Source organism: Odocoileus virginianus, chromosome 1 (genome assembly GCF_023699985.2).
Source record: "Odocoileus virginianus isolate 20LAN1187 ecotype Illinois chromosome 1, Ovbor_1.2, whole genome shotgun sequence".
NCBI lineage: Eukaryota > Metazoa > Chordata > Mammalia > Artiodactyla > Cervidae > Odocoileus > Odocoileus virginianus.
Window position 1 is genome coordinate 103,529,599 of NC_069674.1, and position 21,628 is coordinate 103,551,226.

Consider the following 21,628-nt stretch of genomic DNA (forward strand, 5'->3'; position numbering starts at 1 on the left):
TTTGAAAGTCATATCTGACGCTTTGTAGCCCCATGGACTGAAGCCCACCAGGCTCCTCTGTCCATGGAATCCTCCAGACAAGAATACTGGAATGCGTTGCCACTCCTTTCTCCAGGGAATCTACCCAACACAGGGACTGAACCCAGGTCTCCTGCATTGCAGGCAGATTCTTTACCATCTGAGCTAACAGCGAAGTCCATTAACACACTTTAAAAATATTTAAAAGAAATAGATATGCGGTTTGTTAAGCACCTTATCCAAGACTACAGAAAAGCTATTGAGTGGCAAGGGCTTGAAACCAGTTTTCTCTCCACATCCTTTCCATGGAAACATGCTAACCTTTTTTTATTAGCTACTGTTTCATCGGGATTTCCCTTGGTGGACCAGGGGTTAGGAAGATGCCTGCCAATGCAGGGGACAGGGTTTTGATCTCTGGCCTGGGAAGACCCCGCATGCCACAGAGCAACTAAGCCCACACACCTCAACTACTGAGGCCGCACTCCACAGCACACAAGGCCCAACTACCGAGCCCACGGCCGCAACCGCTACGCTTGTGCGCCGCAACTACGAGGCCCGAGCACCGCAACTAGAGAAAGCCTGCGCGCAGCAACGAAGACGCTGTGCCACTAAAAGCAAAGAAGTGAATGCTGCAGAAGAGCAGAGAGAATTACCGACTCCCAAAGTGAAAGGGGAGAGTGAAAAAGTGGGCTTAAAGCTCAACATTCAGAAAACTCAGATCATGGCATCTGGTCCCATCACTTCATGGGAAATAGATGGGGAGACAGTGGAAACAGTGTCAGACTTTATTTTTTCGGGCTCCAAAATCACTGCGGATGGTGACTGCAGCCGTGAAATTAAAAGACGCTTACTCCTTGGAAGGACAGTTATGACCAACCTAGATAGCATATTAAAAAGCCGAGACATTACTTTGCCAACAAAAGTCTGCCTGGTCAAGGCTATGGTTTTTCCAGTGGTCATGTATGGATGTGAGAGTTGGACAGTGAAGAAAGCTGAGCACTGAAGGATTGATGCTTTTGAACTGTGGTGTTGGAGAAGACTCTTGAGAGTCCCGTGGACTGCAAGGAGATCCAACCAGTCCATCCTAAAGGAGATCAGTCCTGGGTGTTCATTGGAAGGACTGATGCTGAAGCTGAAACTCCAGTACTTTGGCCACCTCATGGGAAGAGTTGACTCACTGGAAAAGACCCTGATGCTGGGAGGGATTGGGGGCAGGAGGACTCAGGAGGACTCAGGCTGAGACACTGACCTGAAGCAGACAGGAAGGAAGCAACACAGGTTCCCACAGAGCAAAGAGCGATGCTCACTGTGGCTGGAGTGCGTCTCGGGGGGCTGGGCTCATGGCCCTGTCCACACCAGCATGCTCGTCTCTCAGAGGCTGCTCCACTGCCTGCAGCTTATCACGAGGAGCCCCTGGCTGCAGCAGCCGTGCTCGTTCATGCCTCCTCTCAGTGGGGGTAACTGGAGTAGAGCCAGGCACACGAGGAGGCAGGGAGGTTACAGAGCAAAAACGCATCCCTGGGAGCTCAGTGGAATCTGAGTGGAATCCGTCTCCAGGTAGGAGACCGTGGTTCAATCCCTGGGTTGGGAAGACCCCCTGGAGGAGGGCATGGCAACCCACTTTAGGATTCTTGTCTGGAGAATCCCCACGAGAGAGGAGCCTGGTGGGATATAGTCCATGGGGTCGCAAAGAGTCAGACACGACTGAGTGACTGAGAAACAACAGCCACGGCAACGCCAACAGAGCCACAGAGGAGCGGAAGCGAGAGCCTGGGAAATGAACCGCAGCCGGGGCCTCTCAGCAGAGCTAAGGCTGCTGAAGGGTCTGGTCCTTTGCTTCCACTTGTGAGCGCTCCGTGTGGTCAGCTACAAATTCACTTCAGCTGAATTTCTCTCCGTTCAACCTGTCTTCTCACTTCCTTGCAGGTGAGAGCACCTTCACATCCCATTAACCTCCATGTAACTGGCCTCTGAGTCTGTTTCCAGGGGACCCAGCTGAAGACTGTGCTTCAAGAGGATGAATCGAGCAGCAGAAAGTGGAAGAAATTGAAAGGATGGACCCATGAAGCAGAGGGGCCCAGAGAGGAAACCACTTCACAGACCTTCACGACTTTATATCTGGATAGGAAAACAGCGAGGAAGATGAAAAGGAAGAGGATGAGAGTGGAGCCATGGTGAGGAAAACCCTGCAGTGGAGACAGATTACTTACGAGGGAAGAGGGGAGTCTAACAGAACATGACCCCAGCATTGATAATCCGATGTCTTTCAGTCAAAGAAAATGTTATGCCTGAAACACATTGGCCCCAAAGCATCTAAAGCTGTTGGGTTGGGTTGGGTTGAGTTGGAGAGGGTAACAGTACCTTTAATGAGTTATACTAGGTTATCTGAACGTGGTGGCATACACGTCAAGGCTAGAGATGTGGTTTGGGGAATCAGCCCAGAGAGGTGACAGCTGGTACCACAGGGTCATGATCTCCCGTGAGCGAGTGAGAACAGTGGATTTGCAGGATGCCCTTAAGAGACCTTAAGAGAAGGTCTCTGCAGAAAAGAAAGGGTTCTTCGAGAGGCCGGCTTTAGCTAATAAAACTACAACAAGCATACCCAGTGAAATGCAAGGGACATACAATTCCTCAGTGGCAGCAGCAAATAGTGTCAAATAATAAAATGGTATTACAGATGACCAAGAATTTGAAAAGGTCATGAGTTTTTGCTAAGTGGAAGTCACTGGTAACCTTTAAGGGAAAACATTCTAGTTTTTATTTGAAAAATACTATAAAAGACTGATTCCTATGTTTTGAATGACCATGGTGTGCTGTCTTAACATTTTGATTTCTGGTTAAATTATTCTTTTACAAAGGTTGTTTGGGGTTGGGGGAAGGGGGGAGCAGGGCATTTTATCCCTTTTCCAGGGAAAGGACAAATGCTCAGCATTAGAAATCCTCCTCTTCCAACTAGGGGAATGTTAAGATTCCTCAAAAATATGGAAGTTTCTCAAAAGACTGGTTTTCTACATTAATATATGTGCTTTAAATGACCATTTAAAACCTTTAAAAGATGTCTTCTCACTCTTCTTAAAGGCTACAAATTGCTTAGAGTCATACCAGGAACTCCGGGGGCCCACAGCAATTAAAAGGAAGACAGCTCCTCACATGTTTATGTCTATGAAATTAAAACACACACACACACATACACACCAGGGAAATGGAAAACATGAATTGCACTTATTAAACATGATATATCTAAACTAGGCTTTTAATTTGCAGAAATGTATAGATGTGTATATTCATGTGCATATATAACAGAAAGGGTTGTAGCTAGGAAATATTAGCATTGAAGAAACCTTCCTAGATATCCCCTAGGCCATATATGCATAACAAATCATTTCAGTTACTTCCTTATAAACAAAGAAAAGCAAACATTCTCCCTAAGAAAAGTCCACAGGTTTGAAAATCTCAATTCTTGACTGTCATCTCAATTTAGCTTTTGCATTATACTTCATCCCTGAAATATAAAAGGCCATGTACTGCCCTCCAATGACACATAAAGCTTCCACTAACAACTCCATTCAGAGACCAGGGTAATCTATCACCATACTTAAGGATTTGCCTAGATGCTTTATGAAGCCCAAAAGCAAAACATGGGTTTATCAAATCATTGAAATAACATAACCATATATTTCTCTGGTCATATTTTTTGCTCCAAGTACAGCAAAATGTATAATAACAAAGCAGCAAATAAAGAATTGGGGTAATAAATTATATGTATACATACACACACACACACACACACACACACACACACACACACAAATGGCCATTTGTTCTTTGTAAGTTTTAAGACTGTTCTTTACCCAAACATTATAGGAGTTTCCTGGTAACCCAGTGGTTTAGAATCCACCTGTCCATGCAGGGTACGTGGGTTCGATCCCTGGTCTGGAAGATTCCACATGCTGTGGGGCAACTAGGCCCATCTATCACAACCAGTAAGCCTTTGAGCTGCAACTCTAGTCCATGCTGCAACCAGCGAGGCCCACGTGCCTAAAGCCCATCCTCCACAGCACGTAAGCCACAGCAATGAGAAGTCCCAGCACCACAACTGGAGTTAGCTCCCACTCGCTGCAATTAGAGAAAGCCCGCGCCTAGGACGAAGACCTGGCATGACCAAAAATTAACTAATTAATTAATTAATTTAAAAAATATTATAAGTTGATGAAGTTTTTACTTAAAGAAGGCAGGAACTTCCTGCTAAACACTGCAGTGTTTAACACCAGTAATTTTTCTATCTCATACACAAAATTCAAAGTTGACAATCTTAATGAACCAAGTTTAAGATCGCTTGTTTGCTCAGAATATTTTTATGACTTTACTTTTAATGGTTAATGTAAAGCTTAAACAATCATAGCATAGGCTTGTCGGTCAAGTATTTTCAATAAACGAGTACTGAGGTAAAACTCTTCTGGAAATATAAGAAGTATCTGGAAGTCCAGTTTTTCAAGCAGTAGCTAAGCTACCAGCAATCCCTAATTCTGAAAACTTTCAAGTGTGTGTCTGAAATCAAAATTGTATGGTAAACAGCTGTGTTTTCATGTTTTTCCATTTTCAGTTTGATTTAGCTCCCCGGATGGAGCTAAATCACACTTTTAAAAATATTTTCTTTTGCACTAATTATTCTACTAAGGGCAGTATCAATAAGTTCTGCAATATTAATCACCTTAAAATTAGCAAGATATCTATTATATGGTTAATCTATGTTCCAACAGTTAATTGGTTATGGGTGAATCCTGCCAGGCAAGTTTCAATTCTGTTCTAACACATTCATGATTCTACTAGAGAAGACTGCATGGCCAAAACTTCCTTTGGCCACAGCAATCAGGGCAGAAAAAGAAGTAAAAGGAATCCAGATAGGAAAAGAAGAAGTAAAACTCTCTCTGTTTGCAGATGACATGATCCTCTACATAGAAAACCCTAAAGACTCTACCAGAAAATTACTAGAGCTAATCAACGAATACAGTAAAGTTGCAGGATATAAAATTAACACAGAGAAATCTCTTGCATTCCTATACACTAACAATGAGAAAACAGAAAGAGAAATTAAGGAAACAATACCATTCACCATTGCAACAAAAAGAATAAAATACTTAGGAGTATATCTACCTAAAGAAACAAAAGACCTATACATAGAAAACTATAAAACACTGATGAAAGAAATCAAAGAGGACACAAACAGATGGAGAAATATACCGTGTTCATGGATTGGAAGAATCAATATTGTCAAAATGGCTATACTACCCAAAGCAATCTATAGATTCAATGCAATCCCTATCAAACTACCAACGGTATTTTTCACAGAACTAGAACAAATAATTTCACAATTTGTATGGAAATACAAAAAACCTCGAATAGCCAAAGTAATCCTGAGAAAGAAGAATGGAACTGGAGGAATCAATCTGCCTGACTTCAGATTTTACTACAAAGCCACAGTCATCAAGACAGTATGGTACTGGCACAAAGACAGAAATATAGATTAATGGAACAGAATAGAAAGCCCAGAGATAAATCCACGAACCTATGGTCACCTTATCTTCGACAAAGGAGGCAAGGATATACAATGGAAAAAAGACAACCTCTTTAACAAGTGGTGCTGGGAAAACTGGTCAACCACCTGTAAAAGAATGAAACTAGAACACTTTCTAACACCATACACAAAAATAAACTCAAAATGGATTAAAGATCTAAATGTAAGACCAGCAACTATAAAACTCCTAGAGGAGAACATAGGCAAAACACTCTCCGACATAAATCACAGCAGGATCCTCTATGACCCACATCCCAGAATTTTAGAAATAAAAGCAAAAATAAACAAATGGGACCTAATGAAACTTAAAAGCTTTAGCACAACAAAGGAAACTATAAGCAAGGTGAAAAGACAGCCCTCAGATTGGGAGAAAATAATAGCAAACGAAGCAACAGACAAAGGATTAATCTCAAAAATATACAAGCAACTCCTGCAGCTCAACTCCAGAAAAATAAATGACCCAATCAAAAAATGGGCCAAAGAACTAAACAGACATTTCTCTAAGGAAAACATACAGATGGCTAACAAATACATGAAAAGATGCTCAACATCACTCACTATCAGAGAAATGCAAATCAAAACCACAATGAGGTACCATTATACGCCAGTCAGGATGGCTGCTATCCAAAAGTCTACAAGCAATAAATGCTGGAGAGGGTGTGGAGAAAAGGGAACCTTCTTACACTGTTGGTGGGAATGCAAATTAGTACAGCCACTATGGAAAACAGTGTGGAGATTTCTTAAAAAGCTGGAAATAGAACTGCCATATGACCCAGCAATCCCACTTCTGGGCATACACACTGAGGAAACCAGATCTGAAAGAGACATGTGCACCCCAATGTTCATCGCAGCATTGTTTATAATAGCCAGGACATGGAAGCAACCTAGATGCCCATCAGCAGACGAATGGATGAGGAAGCTGTGGTACATATACACCATGGAATATTACTCAGCCATTAAAAAGAATTCATTTGAATCAGTTCTAATGAGATGGATGAAACTGGAGCCCATTATACAGAGCGAAGTAAGCCAGAAAGATAAAGACCATTACAGTATACTAACACATATATATGGACTTTAGAAAGATGGTAACGATAACCCTATATGCAAGACAGAAAAAGAGACTCAGATGTATAGAACAGACTTGTGGACTCTGGGAGAAGGCGAGGGTGGGATGTTTCAAGAGAACAGCATCAAAACATGTATATTATCTAGGGTGAAACATCACCAGCCCAGGTTGGGTGCATGAGACAAGTGCTCAGGCCTGGTGCACTGGGAAGACCCAGAGGGATCGGGTGGAGAGGGAGGTGGGAGGGGGGACCGGGATGGGGAATACATGTAAATCCATGGCTAATTCATTTCAATGTATGACAAAAACCACTGCAATGATGTAAAGTAATTAGCCTCCAACTAATAAAAATAAATGAAAAAAAAAAAAACCAAAACCCTGTATAAAACATAAAAAAAAAAAAAAAGACTGCATGTATTAGGCTAAGACAGGGAAGTTGGAACAGAAACTGGGGAACTGACCTGTGGCTCTGGGCCAATCAAGTACAAATCACTGAGGGGTTAAGTCTTAATCTCTATGATCCTGCCTCTAGGAAGTGGTACATTCTCATGTTAATAGCTGTGCTACAGAGTCAGATGGACCTGTGTTCAAATTCATCCGGTAGTCAATTCTGTGGGTTTACCATCTGCTGGTGAGAATGGGGAGGTGGTGGGAGTTACTGGTTCCCTACACCACCATCAACCACCTGTAATAGTCCAAATGTATTAATATAACAGGACCAGAGGGAAGGACATACTCTGGAGCCAAATCAACCCTGGAAGAAAGAGAAAGTAGAAATGTTTAACTGTGGAACCTCCCTGGAGGTCCAGTGGTTACCAATCTACCCGCCAATGCAGGGGACACAGGTTCGGTCCCTGGTTGAGGAAATAAGATCCCACCTGCCACGGGGCCATTAAGCCCATGGGACATAACTACTGAGCCTACACTCCAGAGCACATGCGCTGCAATGAGAGGCCACCTCAACGAGAAGCCCATGCACCACAACTAGAGACACCCTGCATGTAGCAACGAAGACCCAATGCAGCCAAAAATAATTTTAAAAAAAAGGAAATGTTTACCTGTTTCCCACAGGCTTACAATTTTTAAAATACATTTAAAGGCACTTAGAAAGCAATGTAATAGATAACTGTTTATTGAATGCCTATAATGCATTTAGAATATTTAAAATACTACCCAGGTCATCTTCAATAAATAAACCCAACCAATCTGCTGCTAATCATGGATACTTTCTCAAATCTCTGGGGAAAAAAACAAAAAATGTCCCTGCAGAAAAATTAATCCTGGTCTTTCAACAAGAAAATTTTATTATCATAAGTAGTTCTGTGAAACCAAGTCGTTGTCATTAAAACTGAGCCCTACTGTGGGATCCTGCCTACCCTAGCCCTAAACTTCAGGACAGAAGGAAGAACTATCAGCTCGCAGATGACAGAACCACTGCCAAGTTCATGCTTATTATTTCCTTTAATTCTTTTTCTTGGGCTCTATTCAAATTGTTCACGCTTTTAAAAAGTGCTATTATCAAATCAATTCTTCTGAGTATACTCAGGGACTTGACTGGGATGGCATGTGTCCAAAACATACAAATGTCCTACACTAAAATTTCCTTGAACTCTCTACTTCTAAACTTTTCCCACAACAAACTGATACATCTTCTCCACATATGGGATTAATTTTCTTTTTAAAGAAGCAAACTCGAAATTATTTGATCGGTCTTCTGAAGGCTTCCACCACATTCCAAAATGTCAGAAGAAAATGAGAAATAGAGAAAAATTGAAATGACGTATCTTTTTGGCACTCCCCACCAAGATCAGTTATAATCTGTGGTGAGAGCTGCATTTTCAAGTAGGGATTCACTGCCAAGATCTCTGAGCATCTTCTCTACAATAATGACTCAAACTGACTTTCACTCTGGGCCTAACTGACCTGATCTTGATAGTTACAAACTGTCTACTGAACTCTCCAGGACTCAGCTTGTTCTTTTGCAAAGTGAAGGAACCAGATGACAGACTCACTACAGATCTTCTCAGCTCTAAAATCCTATGATTAGGTGATTTTTAATTCATATAAATGGCTCTCACCTCAACTTCAGCATATGTAACATCTATTTAACTCCTCTGACTATAAAATGCTGCTACCTCTGGCTTCCGGGGATCCTCAGGCGGCACTAGTGGTAAAGAACCTGTCTGCCAATGCAGGAGACCTAAGAGACAAGGGTTCAGTCCCTGGATCAGGAAGATTCTCCTGGAGGAGGGCCTGGCAACCCACTCTAGTATTCTTGCCTGGATAATCCCATGGACAGAAGAGCCTGGTGGGGTACAGTCCACAGGGCTGCAAAGGGCTGGACACAGCTGAAGCAACTGAGCATGCGTGCATGCTTCCAGTTTCTATAAATGTAGGTTCTGTCAACCTCAAACTCAATTCTTGCCCAGGACGCTCAAACTGTCCTGAGCTCCTTATCAATCCGCCTCAACTGGGCATGTTCTTCCTTTCCCGTGTACTGTTCTAGATCCCCTTTCTCGGGTTCCATGGCATTCCCTTACAGATCCCTGGGTCTCTTGGTTTTCTCCTCATCAATTATCCCACAAGTCCTGGCCACTTTAATGATCTGGGCTCAACCATGAAACATACAGTAACAAACACTGGAGTGACAAAACAAATGAAAAAAACAACAATTTACAAAAAAGCCCTAGAAACTAAATCTCTGCACAGAAAAATACCCAAATTACCTTTTTAGTAGACTATTAACAAACACAAGAACAGGTACAGTTTTCATCAGAAAACATTTCAGAACAACTCACACACACCACTGCCAAGATATTTACTTTCTCAGTGGCTGTCAAACTTGTGATGGGATTGAGGCGGAGGGGAGAAAGTGACACACCCTACTTTAGAAAACTACTCTAAAGGGCACGCTTTCTTCTCTTCAGTTCAATTTAGTTCAGTTGCTCAGCAGTGTCTGATTCTTTGCAACCCCATTGACTGCTGCATGCCAGGCTTCCCTGTCCATCACCAACTCTTGGAGCTTGCTCAAACTCATGTCCAAAAGTCAGTGATGCCATGCAACCATCTCATCCTCTGTCGTCCCCTTTTCCTCCTGCCTTCAATCTTTCTCAGCATCAGGGTCTTTTCCAGTGAGCTGGCTCTTCGCATCAGTTGGCCAAAGTATTGGAGTTTCAGCTTCAGCATCAGTCCTTCCAATGAATATTCAGGGCTGATTTCTTTCAGGATGGACTGGTTGGATTTCCATGCAGTCCAAGGGACTCTCAAGAGTTTTCTGCAACACCACAGTTCAAAAGCATCAATTCTTCAGCACTCAGTTTTCTTTATTTTTCTCATTTCTCCTTATATGAATCCTACCTATCAGCTATGGTCTGAATGTTTGTGCCTTGTCCAGTTCCCACAAATTCATATGTTGTAATCCTAATTTCCAAAGGTGATGATAGTAGTAGGTGGGGCCTCTGGGGGGTGATTAGCTCATAAGGGTTTATAATGGGATTAATGTTATTTCATTTGTAAAATCATTTCATTTATTTATTTTAGGCTGTGCCGGGCTGCTGTGCCCAGGCTTCCTCTGGCTGTGGTGAGCAGGCATCTCACTGCAGTGGCTTCTCTGGCTGTGGATGGAGCCCGGGCTTCCGAGCACACAGGCCTCGGCAGTTTCAGCACAAGTAGGTGCAGTAGTTATCCCCAGCTCTGAACACAGGCTTACAGTCGGAGCGCAAGTGGACTCTTCTCAGATCAGGGATTGAACCCGAGTCTCCTGCACTGGCAGGCTGATTCCCCATCACTGAGAAACCAGAGAAGTCCTCTTTTTTTTTTTTTTTGGCCCCGCCGTGTGTGCTGTGTGGCATCTTAATTTCCCAATTGGGGATCAAACCCATCCCCCCTACAAGAGAATCCCAGAGTCCTAACCACCAGACAGCCAGGGAATTAGGATTAATGTTCTTTAAAAAGAGCTGCCCCGGGGCTCTCTAGCCAATTCCACCACAAGAGGACACAAGGAGAAGTCTCTGACCTGGGAGAGGACCTTCACTCTAACATCCTGTCCCTCTGATCTCAGACTTCCAGCCTCCGGAAATGTGAGCCATACATTTCTGCTGTTGATGAGCTGCCGGTCTCTGGATTTTGTTACAGCAGCCCAAGCCATGATCCTATGATTCAAGCTCAGCCCAAATCTCATCTCGTCCATGTCCACACCAGAGATCGCTTTCCTTCTAATCCCAAAACTACTACGGCCATTTTCAGTACTGTTTAAACTCCATTCAAACACTAACTGGATTCTTGATTAGTTTCATTCTGATGGCAGCAGAGAAAGAGGTGGGACATGACTAGTCAATGCGGGCTTCATACCACAGTCCTCAGAATGTAAAGGCCCAGAGGTCAGCAGTTAGCTTACAATGGAACCCAACTGACCACATCATAAAGTACAGCGCAGTATGTGCTAAAAGATGCGTGTACAAAGAACAGCAACAGCAACAGAAGCAGAGCAAGCCAAAGAGGCAGAAAGGAAAAAAGACTGTTCCTGTGAAAGCCGAAAGGGTTCAGGAAAGAGACAGGACTTTAACAAGGTCTTAAGAGATGGTTCAAGCAGAGCTGAGCAGGGGTTGGGAGGACGCAGGAAGGGCAAAGGACGTTTCTTCCTCTGAGAGACAGCTTCTTCTCTGACTGCTTCTCCACTGGGCAGTCAGAAAAGTACAACCTGTCAACTGCCATTTACAGACAGCTTCTCGGCTCCATAACTTATACCATGACTGTTTCACTTCTAATGGGTTATTTTATCTCACCAAACAAACAGCGCGCTGTGATTAAAGCTATTTGTCGAAAACCGACTGCAACAAAATGCGGCTTCAGAAGTTCTTTGGTGCAGCCTTGTAGGATGTCCCTTTCCTTCTCCCAAGTGGGTAGAGAAGACCAGGTCAGCTCACAGAGAGTGCGCCTACTTGCCCTCTGCCTTCCCGGAATGAGGAAACCTTCCAAATCGGTGATGTCAGCTTTACGACTAGAAGACTTCATTTCTTTCTATTTTTTGCTTTTTTAACTTTTAATAGAGGAAAGCTGCTTTACAACGCTGTGTTGGTTTCTGTTGTACAATAACTCGAATCAGCCATCACTATACATACATACATACATACATACATACATACATACTACATTGTATAATAAATATATAGACAACGCCTCCCTTTGAAGTCTCCCTCCCCTCCTTCCATCCCACCTCTCTGGGCCATCACAGAGTACCAAGCTGGGTTCCCTGCGTTACAGAGCAGCTCCCCACTAGTCATCTATTTTACACATGATAGTGTATATGTGTCAACGCTGCCTTCTCCATTCATCCCACCCTCTCCTTCCCCCACAGTGTCCACAAGTCCATTCTCTAAGTCGGCCTCTGCATTTCTTCCCAGTAAATAGGCTCATCAGTACTATTTTTCTAGAGTCCATACATATGCATTTTTTTTTTTGGAAAGATGCTCATTCGTGTCTGACTCTTTGAGACCCCATGGACTGTATAGTCCATGGGATTCTCCAGGTAAGAATACTGGAGTGAGTAGCCTTTCCTTTCTCGAGGGGATCTTCCCACCTCAGGGATTGAACCCAGGTCTCCCACATTGCAGGCGGATTCTTCACCAGCTGAGCCACAAGGGAAGCCCAAGAATACTGGAGTGGGTAGCCTGTCCCTTCTCCAGAGGATCTTTCCGACCGAGGAATCAAACGGGGGTCTCCTGCACTGCAGGGGGATTCTTTACCAGCTGAGCTACTGGGGAAGCCCTAGCTGTTTCCTAGTCAAGTCTATAACAGAAAATAATTCATTTTCACTGGGCCTCAATTACCTCATCAGTAATATGGAAATACTGATATTTATATTTAACACAAAGTTATTTTGGGAATTAAACAAGGTATTATTTTTAAAAGGTTCTTAGCATTACAGGCACTCAAAAAAGTCCATATTTAAAAGAACTATGTAACTATTTCTAATTTGAACACATTTATTACTGGCTTTAAATAAATAAATAAAGATTTTTAGCCAGTTATAAATGCGTTCAAATTAGAAACAGTTATATAGTTCTCCTAAATGTGTTTTCAATATAAATATATCAGAACTCAATTTATATTTCTAATAAAATGTTTATTTTATGTTTAACTTATGTTTAATAGTTTAACTTATGTTAAACTATGTTTAATATAGGTTTATTTATACATCCAATAACATGTATATTTCCAAATATAAGTTGAAAACTATATTTCCAAATAAAATAGGGCAAAATATAAAACTTCTTACAAATTTAAGGCAGACAAGAAATAAATTTTTCATTAAAAAAAACTTTATCCTTAAAAATTAAAGACATGAAAAAGAAAAGACATGATTTTTGTAGTTTTTAAAGTCACATGATCTAACAGCTTGCAAATTTTTTGTTGATATCAATTGGCAGACACTCATCAAATTGCTCAGACTTACAAAGAATAACAATTTTGGCAATTTACATAAGTTTACTTAGCATCAAAGTCTAGATTCATAGATTTTTATCATCCATTTAAAAAAAATTTTGTCTGTCAATTGTCAAATGATCTGAAGCAATTCATGTTAATTCTTTCAGTGACAGACATAAAAGGCTATTATCAGAAGGTTTAAAAGAAATATTCTGAGCAGAATAATGTGTACCACACTACAGAATGTGTGGATGAGGAATACTGATGATACAATTATAGATCCTTTTTGTCCAGGAAAAGATTCATGCTGGTACTAGTATTTTAATCATGATGCATATGGGGGTTTCTCAGGTGGCTCAGTGGTCAAGAATCCACCTGCCAATGTAGGAGACCCAGGTTCAGTCCCTGGGTCAGGAAGATGCCCTGGAGAAGGAAATGGCAACCCACTCCAGTATTCTTGCCTGGGAAATTCCATGGACAGAGGAGCCTGGTGGGCTACAGTCCATGGGGTCACATAGGAGTTGGACACGACTGAGCGACTAAACAACAACATACGATCAGACAGTTCAACTCTTCTCCTTCAAAGATGAAGACGCCCAAGACAAAATGTGTTGCGTAACTTGCTCACGATACGCAGGCAGCTGCACGGCCTTCATCATGATTTTGCTGTATGGAACTTCACCTCTTTATTTCTTAGCACCCTGAAAGACTCTACATGCACTTTTGATCAGTAAGAATTTGGTGCTTAAGCACTCATTCATTCACTCCTGATGCAACATGTACGGAACGGCTATCACGTGTCAGGCACTGTTCTGGGCACTGGCTAGGGAGACCCAAGCTGAACTCCCTATCTGTCACAAAGTATTTGAGTGACTTTGGACAAAAAGCTCTCTAGATCCCAGCTTCTTAAAAACTTCTTAACACAAAGACAGTAACATCGCCTTCTCTCACAATGGTGAAAGATTAAATGAAATAACTCAGGAAGTGCTGAATAATGTCTCCAATTTACATACAACCGACCTATTACCTAATGTGCAAACCATATAAACAACTGCCGTGTGAATGTCAGACCTCACATTTAGCACGTCAAGACTGAACTTACTATTTTTCCTTTCTGTGACTGCTACATTTATTGTATCCTAAGACATTTCAACTACTTCCTTTCAAACCTTTCTTGTACCTCCTGATGCTTTATCAGTACAATCAAAACTCATGACAGTATCATACAGGGATTTTAAAATAAAATAGAAAAGCTGGCCTCAGCACAGCTACTTAATTTCTCTAAGCTCCCATCAAAGACAGAATGAGTTTCAAAGCACCTGAACCTGAATTAAAGTTATTAAGCACTCTAGCTCTATGAGATAAAATTCAAAGTCCATCTTTGGACATAAATCTAGGTAAGATTAGGGTTGCTTACAAGTGTTTCCACTTTAGGTGGAAATTACGCGTTAACATCTAAATTCCCAGGTAAGCTTATAACTGGCAAGCAGCCACTTGAAAACTACTTTACAATGCACAGTGGTTTCCTCCTTTGAAATCTTTCTGCTATTGACATTTTGTGAATGAGGAAATTGACCAAAAAAGCAGAAAAGGGACAAACTCAAGTTAAAGTGCTTCCTCTCAGCTGAATAAGCCAGCACAGAACTCTCATCAATGTCAAAACGAACATAACCCCAGCATCTACCACCTTCCTCCTAACTATTCCAAGTTCTACCTCAGGAAACACAGAGGAGTTATGTGCATGGATTTCCCGAAAGGGAATGAGCAATGGTGACTGCTCTTGCATCCACACATAAACAGCAGAAAAATAAGACTTACAAAAGGCAGAGTGGAACAAATAACCAAAATTGCCTAGAGTTTAATTATTTTTCTTATAAGGTCATTTATCTCCATTAAAAATCACTTGGAAGCCAGATTTTATTAGGAAAATCTTAAAATATTTTATTCAAAGGGAAAATACAATGCCTCACTGTGATCAGGCTCTACATGCCTCTACAGTTCTTACACCATTCATCTCCAGAGCATTCAATGCTCTGAGTTTAAGGACTCCTTGGGAAATCAAAGCCACAATGCAGAGGTAGGTGGTGCCTGAGAAACGGCACAAACCAACTCCTGCGTTCTGCATAACAGGTCTGCGCTTCATGCTTAGTCGCTGAGTCATATCTGACTCTTTGCAACCCCATGGACTGCAGCCCACCAGCCCTCCTCTGTCCACAAGATTTTTTCCAGACAAGAATACTGAAGTAGGTTGCCATTTCCTCCTTCAGCAGACCTTTCTGACCCAGGGATTGAACTGGGGTCTCCTGTGTCTCCTGGATTGCAGGCAGATTCCTTACTGCTGAGCCACTGTCGAAGCCCCTTCTGCACAGTTACTGAGGCCTAAAGCCATTAGGTGATCTTGTGGATTGAATTGTGCCCCCCAAAATACATATGAAGTCTCAACACCCTAGCACCCCAGGTTATGACAGTATTTGAAATAGAATTTTTTTCAGAGGTACTTAAGTTAAAGTGAGATCACCAGAGTAGAACCTTATCTAATATGACTGGTGTCCTTCTAAGTAAAGCACATTTGCACAAAGGTACAGAGAGAAGATACCTTGAAGACACAAGCAGAAGACAGCCATCTATTAGCCAAGAAAGACTTGAAGCAAGCCCTGCCCTCAGGACCAGGAGGAGGAGCGCCCGGACACCTTGACCTTAGATTCCAGCCTCTGGAACCACGAGACGATGCACTGGTGTTGCTTCAGCCACTCAGTCTGTGTTAAGGCAGCCCTAGCAAACTAGCATGGTGATGGAAAACAAAGCCAGGATTCAAACCTGGCTTTGCAAACTCTAACATGAGGCTTTCCAGCTCAGGGCACTGTCCTGCAACTTAACCCTCTGTTTTCACTCAAAGTTCTCTCCCATAAAAATCTTACCACTTGTTCAACTTGTAAAGGACCATGTTAATGTACACTGGTTATGCTGAACTCTTGGGAGCTACACTTCCAATCATCAGAGAGAGATTTTCACATAGATGTCTCATGAACTCAAACCCCAATGTCTAAAATCCCAATCAACTACTCCACAAAGTTAGTATGGACAGTGTTTTAAATCTAAGAAAGTCTAAGTACAAGATTCAAGTCCTTCGACAAGTCGCCTAACCTCTCCAAGCCTTAATTCCACATTAATAATATGAATTGTACCAACAATATTAATTCTATATCTGCCCCTCCCAAAACAATTTCAAAGGGCTAATGTGAAGGAAGGTTAAATTGGATAAGAGCCCTTTCAAATTGCAAGGTGTTAAAAGCAATTCTCCACGCAACCACAAGCTATTTCTGTCTCTGGCACCATTTTTCCTTTTAAACTCATTCAAACTCAAAGCCATTGATATTTCCCTCTTAAATCACCTATAAACAATAATTCACCTAGACCTGACCTTTTTTTCTTACAACATCATTGTTTGTCACTGCTTTCTAATAAACCTGAGTCCTCCTAATTTCAAATCTTCACTGCTTTGAATGACTGATTTATCCACTTCCAGCTTCCTCCTCCTCTGATCTATATCATATCCTAAGACCAGATTTATCCTCCTAATCAACCCAGCTCAAAAGTCTTCAGAGGCCCTCTAAGCCACAGAACAGGTCCCAACTACAACACCCTCATTCTACGACACAACCACAGCCCAGGGCCAGCTTCTAAGCTTATCTCGAGGTATACCACGTGCCCAAAGGCCTGCCTCATACCCAGCCGGTATGAACAGACAGATCATCAAAAACTTTAACATGACCCTACTTGTTTCTTCTCTGGAGCTTCCCACTGGTGGACCAAACTGTCAAAACTGGATCTTCTGATAACACTAGGAGCTTCCTCTTACCCTTGAATCTAGGAAGACATCAGCAAGGTTTAGCTGGTTAATTCCAGCACATGCCCCACATGCCAAGGAGCATGCCTGCTGCCCAGAATCACTTCCCTCAGGCTTCTCTCTTGGTCCTCTCCTACTTCCTAACATCCAGAGGCTACAATAATTAAAACTCACAGGTCAATGGGAACCCACTGCTCTGTCTCAGCCAGCGGTTTCCAGTTCCATCAGACTGAACACAAGTATTTTATTCCTGGAATAAATCTTACCTGACAGTGATATATTATCATGTTTACACATTGCTGGATTCAAGAGGAAGCGCCACATACGCAGAAGGACATGTGAGAATGGAAACAAAGACAGGATCTTAGCTAAAGAGAGGTATATGGGGTCATCACAGTATGGTTGCTATTTAACTCATGAAATGAATAAAATCACATGGGAAAGAGTGCTGATTAGAGAAAAGAAGGTCCTTTCCCTGTCTAAAACTCCACAACACTTAAAAAAGAAGATAACACAAGAGAAAGAGAAACAGTTACCTACTTGGAAAATCTGGTGTCGTAGAAGAGAAGGTTTCAACCACGTACAACCTGATAAAAGGTTGGATAAAATAAGATAGGGGTCTATTGAATGTGACAATAAGGAGTTCTGATGAACCTTACAATATTTCCAGCTAAATAGGAATGACAGAGACCAAACTGAAGAGAGATGAAAAGGAGAATGAATGTTGAGAAAGTGAAAACAGGAAGTAGACTTCTTTGGAGCTCCCTGGCGGCCTAGTGGTTAGGATACTGGGCTTTCACTGCGGTGGCCCAGGTTCAATCCCTGGTCAGGGAAACAAATCAGACCAGCAACAGACTGCATTGAGTTCATCAATATCTTAATAATACTATTGAAGTAAATCATTATTATTCATCTTATTGTGGATCAGCAGACAAGTACTCATAGATCCTGCAAAGCAAAAATAAACCAAAGTCTTATTTCAAGATTATTTATACTTTAAAAACATGCAGTAGAAGTAAAAGTTCTGCAAGTGAACTGAAAAGATCCCACTAATAATAGGTGATTTATTCCTTTGAAGTAGAAAACTATGCAGGAAGGTATAAAGCAAAAATAGGGCAATTTTATTTTATAAAAAATTATATGTAACAAATAATGGTTTAAAAGACTTTTTAGGACTTCCCTGGTGGTCTAATGGTTAAGAATCCACCTTACAATGCAAGGGACGTGGGTCTGATCCCTGGTCCTGGAAGCTCCCACAAGCCATGAGACAACAAAGCCTGTGGGCCACAACTACTGAGCCTTCACATGGCAAAAAGAGAATACCTCCTGCTAGCAAAACTAGAGAAAGCTAGCTCACAGCAACAAAGACCCAGTGCAGCCAAAAATAAATATTTTTTAATCTAAAAAACTAAGAATACTTTCTAGAAAAATGACAATGGAACAAAATATTACAACATAATGTTGATATATAAAGAGCATCTATAAATCAATAAGAAGCCAATAGAAAATAAAGAATAGGAAAAAAGAAATCAAGAAAGATAAAGTACAAAAGACTAATAAGATAGCATAATTCCCCCATTTTTAAGAAGTTTCCTTAAAAGTCATGAGTATAGAGTAATTTTAGATTAATATGTGCCTTAAGAACTCTGCAAACAAAATCAGATGTATAAAACCCCTAGGCCAGCTAGTGATAGTCTCCCCATCAACACATAGCACTTTTTCCCCCTACAGCTGAATACTCAGCAGGGTAGTTTTATTTAACATGACTTGATGTGATTGTAAGAGGTGCTGATTTTAAATTTCAGTTTACACATTCCAATTAGAAATATAACCATATAAATTAGAAACAGCATATTCAGAGGTGTATAATATTTAAACAGCTATGGGCATCACACAAATACAAAAGCAAGGATAACAAGGGAAAATGCCTACCTTCCCTGATAGCTGTAAAAGGTGTACCTTCCTCTTCCTGCAGCCTGATCACCTTCAGGGCTACCAACTTTCCATTCACCCTGGAGAAACGGAGAAACAGAAGAAGAGAAGGAAATCCGTGAATATGCGTTCTTGTTACAGTTCTAATTGGGCTTCCCAGGTGGCGCTAGCAGTAAAGAACCCACCTGCCAATGCAGGAGACGTAACAGACAGGGATTTGATCCCTGGGTTGGCAAGATCCCCTAGAGGAGGACATGGCAACCCACCCCAGTATTCTTGCCTGGAGAATCCCACGGACAGAGGAGCCTGGCGGGCTACAATCCGTAGGGTCGCACAGAGTCAGAAACAACTGAGGGACTCAGTACACAATATTCTAATTGTCTTCATTACAATTTGTATTTTATGGACTTGCACTAAAAATGTCAGTGACTCAATTATGCCACGACAACAAGATTAACTTCAGTAAGGCTGGGAACCCAATATCATCATCATAAACATTCACACTTCAAATATTCACATTTTAAATATTCACACTTGCATAGTCCAAGATTTAACTCAAGTTTTCTGTGATTCACTCAATGTTCCTTCCAAAATGAACCTAGTGCTTAATAACAAAAAAAAAACACTGTGTTTGATCAATTATTCAGATTAATTAAAAATTAAGTACTCAGAATAACACTCTCCCTTTGTTTCTCCAATAGCTCCTTTGTTTCTTAGGATCAAATGTCTTTAGGGCTTCCCAGGTGGCTTAGTGGTAAAGAATCTGCCGGCCAAGCTGGAGGCCACAGGTTAGGTGAGGAAGATCCCCTGGAGAAGGAAATGGCAACCCACTCCAGTATTCTTGCCTGGAGAATCCCATGGACAGAGGAGCCTGGCAGGCTACAGTCCACGGGGTCACAGAGAGGTGGACACGACCGAGTGACTAAACAACTTCACCTGCAGTCTTAAGCTGAGGTCATTCAGTCCCCAAAGACGGAAAACTGACACTGTCTTCTTTCTCCTCCCTCTTCTTTCTCTGTCTCTTTCTCTCGAGCAATACCACCCATTCCTCCCTTTTTTGCCATTTTCTTAAACTAGAGTCTCCTCAAGTTGTATTTAGTCTGATGATGTTTAATAATGCAGTATACCATCACAATAAAAGTTAAGAATATTTTACTATTACAAAATTACACAAGACCCATACAAAACAGATGGTTCTTCTAGACACATTCTAAATGTGTATCAGCTCTAATTAAAAGTAAGATTACACTAGGCGAGTAACTTTCCATACAATCAATTCTGTTAATAAAATAAAGACTTTTTAAAAATTTATATTGGTCTTCCAGTTGAATGTTCTACTTTCTACCTTGACTAGGCTTACTAACATACTTCATACTAATATACTTAAAAAAATAAGTAAAATAAACCCATATTAAAAATGTAAAAGCTACAAGAAAGCTGTAATGAAAAGTAAATCTCCCTGCCATAGCCAGCTCCCAGCCTCTGAGGTCACCACTTAACTCAGGTAACTTAGCTTGATACGTATACTTGACACATACATATACAAATGGTAACATGCCATACAGGGTACAGTGTATATTATTTTTATCTCTCAATATCTCTCATCTCTCAATATCTCTTCCTCATAAACTCATAGAAATTGTCTCTTGCTTTTAAAAAACCACACAGTGTTCCCTTTGTCTAAGTGTAGTATGCTTAACTTAATCCCAATCCTCTGCTGCTGCCGCCAAGTCACTTCAGTCGTGTCCGACTCTGTGCGACCCCATAGACGGCAGCCCACCAGGCTCCCCCGTCCCTGGGATTCTCCAGGCAAGGACACTGGAGTGGGTTGCCATTTCCTTCTCCAGTGCATGAAAGTGAAAAGTGAAAGTGAAGTCGCTCAGTCGTGTCCGACTCTTCGTGACCCCATGGACTGCAGCGCACCAGGCTCCTCCGTCCATGGGATTTTCCAGGCAAGAGCACTGGAGTGGGGTGCCACTGCCTTCTCCAATCCCAATCCTCTCATGATAGGCATTTAACAAGTTCCCAATTTGGGGCCACTGAAACAATGACACTGTAAGTATTCTTGTACATAATTTCACCCACCTAAAAATATATCAATAAGACAAATTTCTAAGAGTAGAAGTGTAAAATCCAAACATAATGTGGGGACTTCCTTGATGGTCCAGTGGTTAAGACTCAGCACTTCCAACATAAGGGCCCCAAGTTCCATCCCTGGTCAGGGAAATAGATCCCACAGGCTGCAACTAAGAACTGGTGAAGCCAAATACATTTTTTTTAATGTATATTTCTAAATTCTAACTCTGAAGAACATTAAGAAACCATCCTACACACAGGTTGTACCAATTTCTACTACCTATAGCAAACAGGAGCTTGGGTTCCCCCTTTACTGATAGATCCTATGTTATCGACCACTGATATGGCCAACTTGACAGATGAAAAGCAGCTTTTCATCTAAAGAAAAATCTTTAGAGGTTATGGAATCAGCAGAGGAGAGCCCATGCGTCCCAGAGAATCCAGCGCCTGAGTCTGAAATAAAGAATCTGAAAGTCTCTTTGTTGTAAACTGCATCCAACTGGTTTATTTTTGATTTAAAAAAAAAAAATCCTGCCACAGACACAGAATTTGAAAGGTCAGGGATTTATCACAGCCCAGCTATCCTAATGGCATCCCTCATCGAACTGATTGTTCAAATACATTCCTGGTTACAGTAATCAAAGGACATCTGATTATAAGGCTCAACAATGTGCCGCCTCCTCTG

The 21,628-nt window shown here is 41.6% G+C and overlaps 1 protein-coding gene across 5 annotated transcripts in view; it reads right to left on the reverse strand.

Annotated features, from left to right (window-relative positions):
* Window positions 1-21,628, reverse strand: part of CDK14 (cyclin dependent kinase 14) — a 642,874-nt gene that overhangs the window by 417,512 nt on the left and 203,734 nt on the right. For all 5 annotated transcript variants that reach the window (XM_020914848.2, XM_020914849.2, XM_070471844.1 and 2 more), the window contains one exon: window positions 18,868-18,947. In XM_020914848.2, coding sequence (XP_020770507.1) covers window positions 18,868-18,947 — 80 coding nt within the window. The remainder of the gene's footprint in view (window positions 1-18,867; window positions 18,948-21,628) is intronic.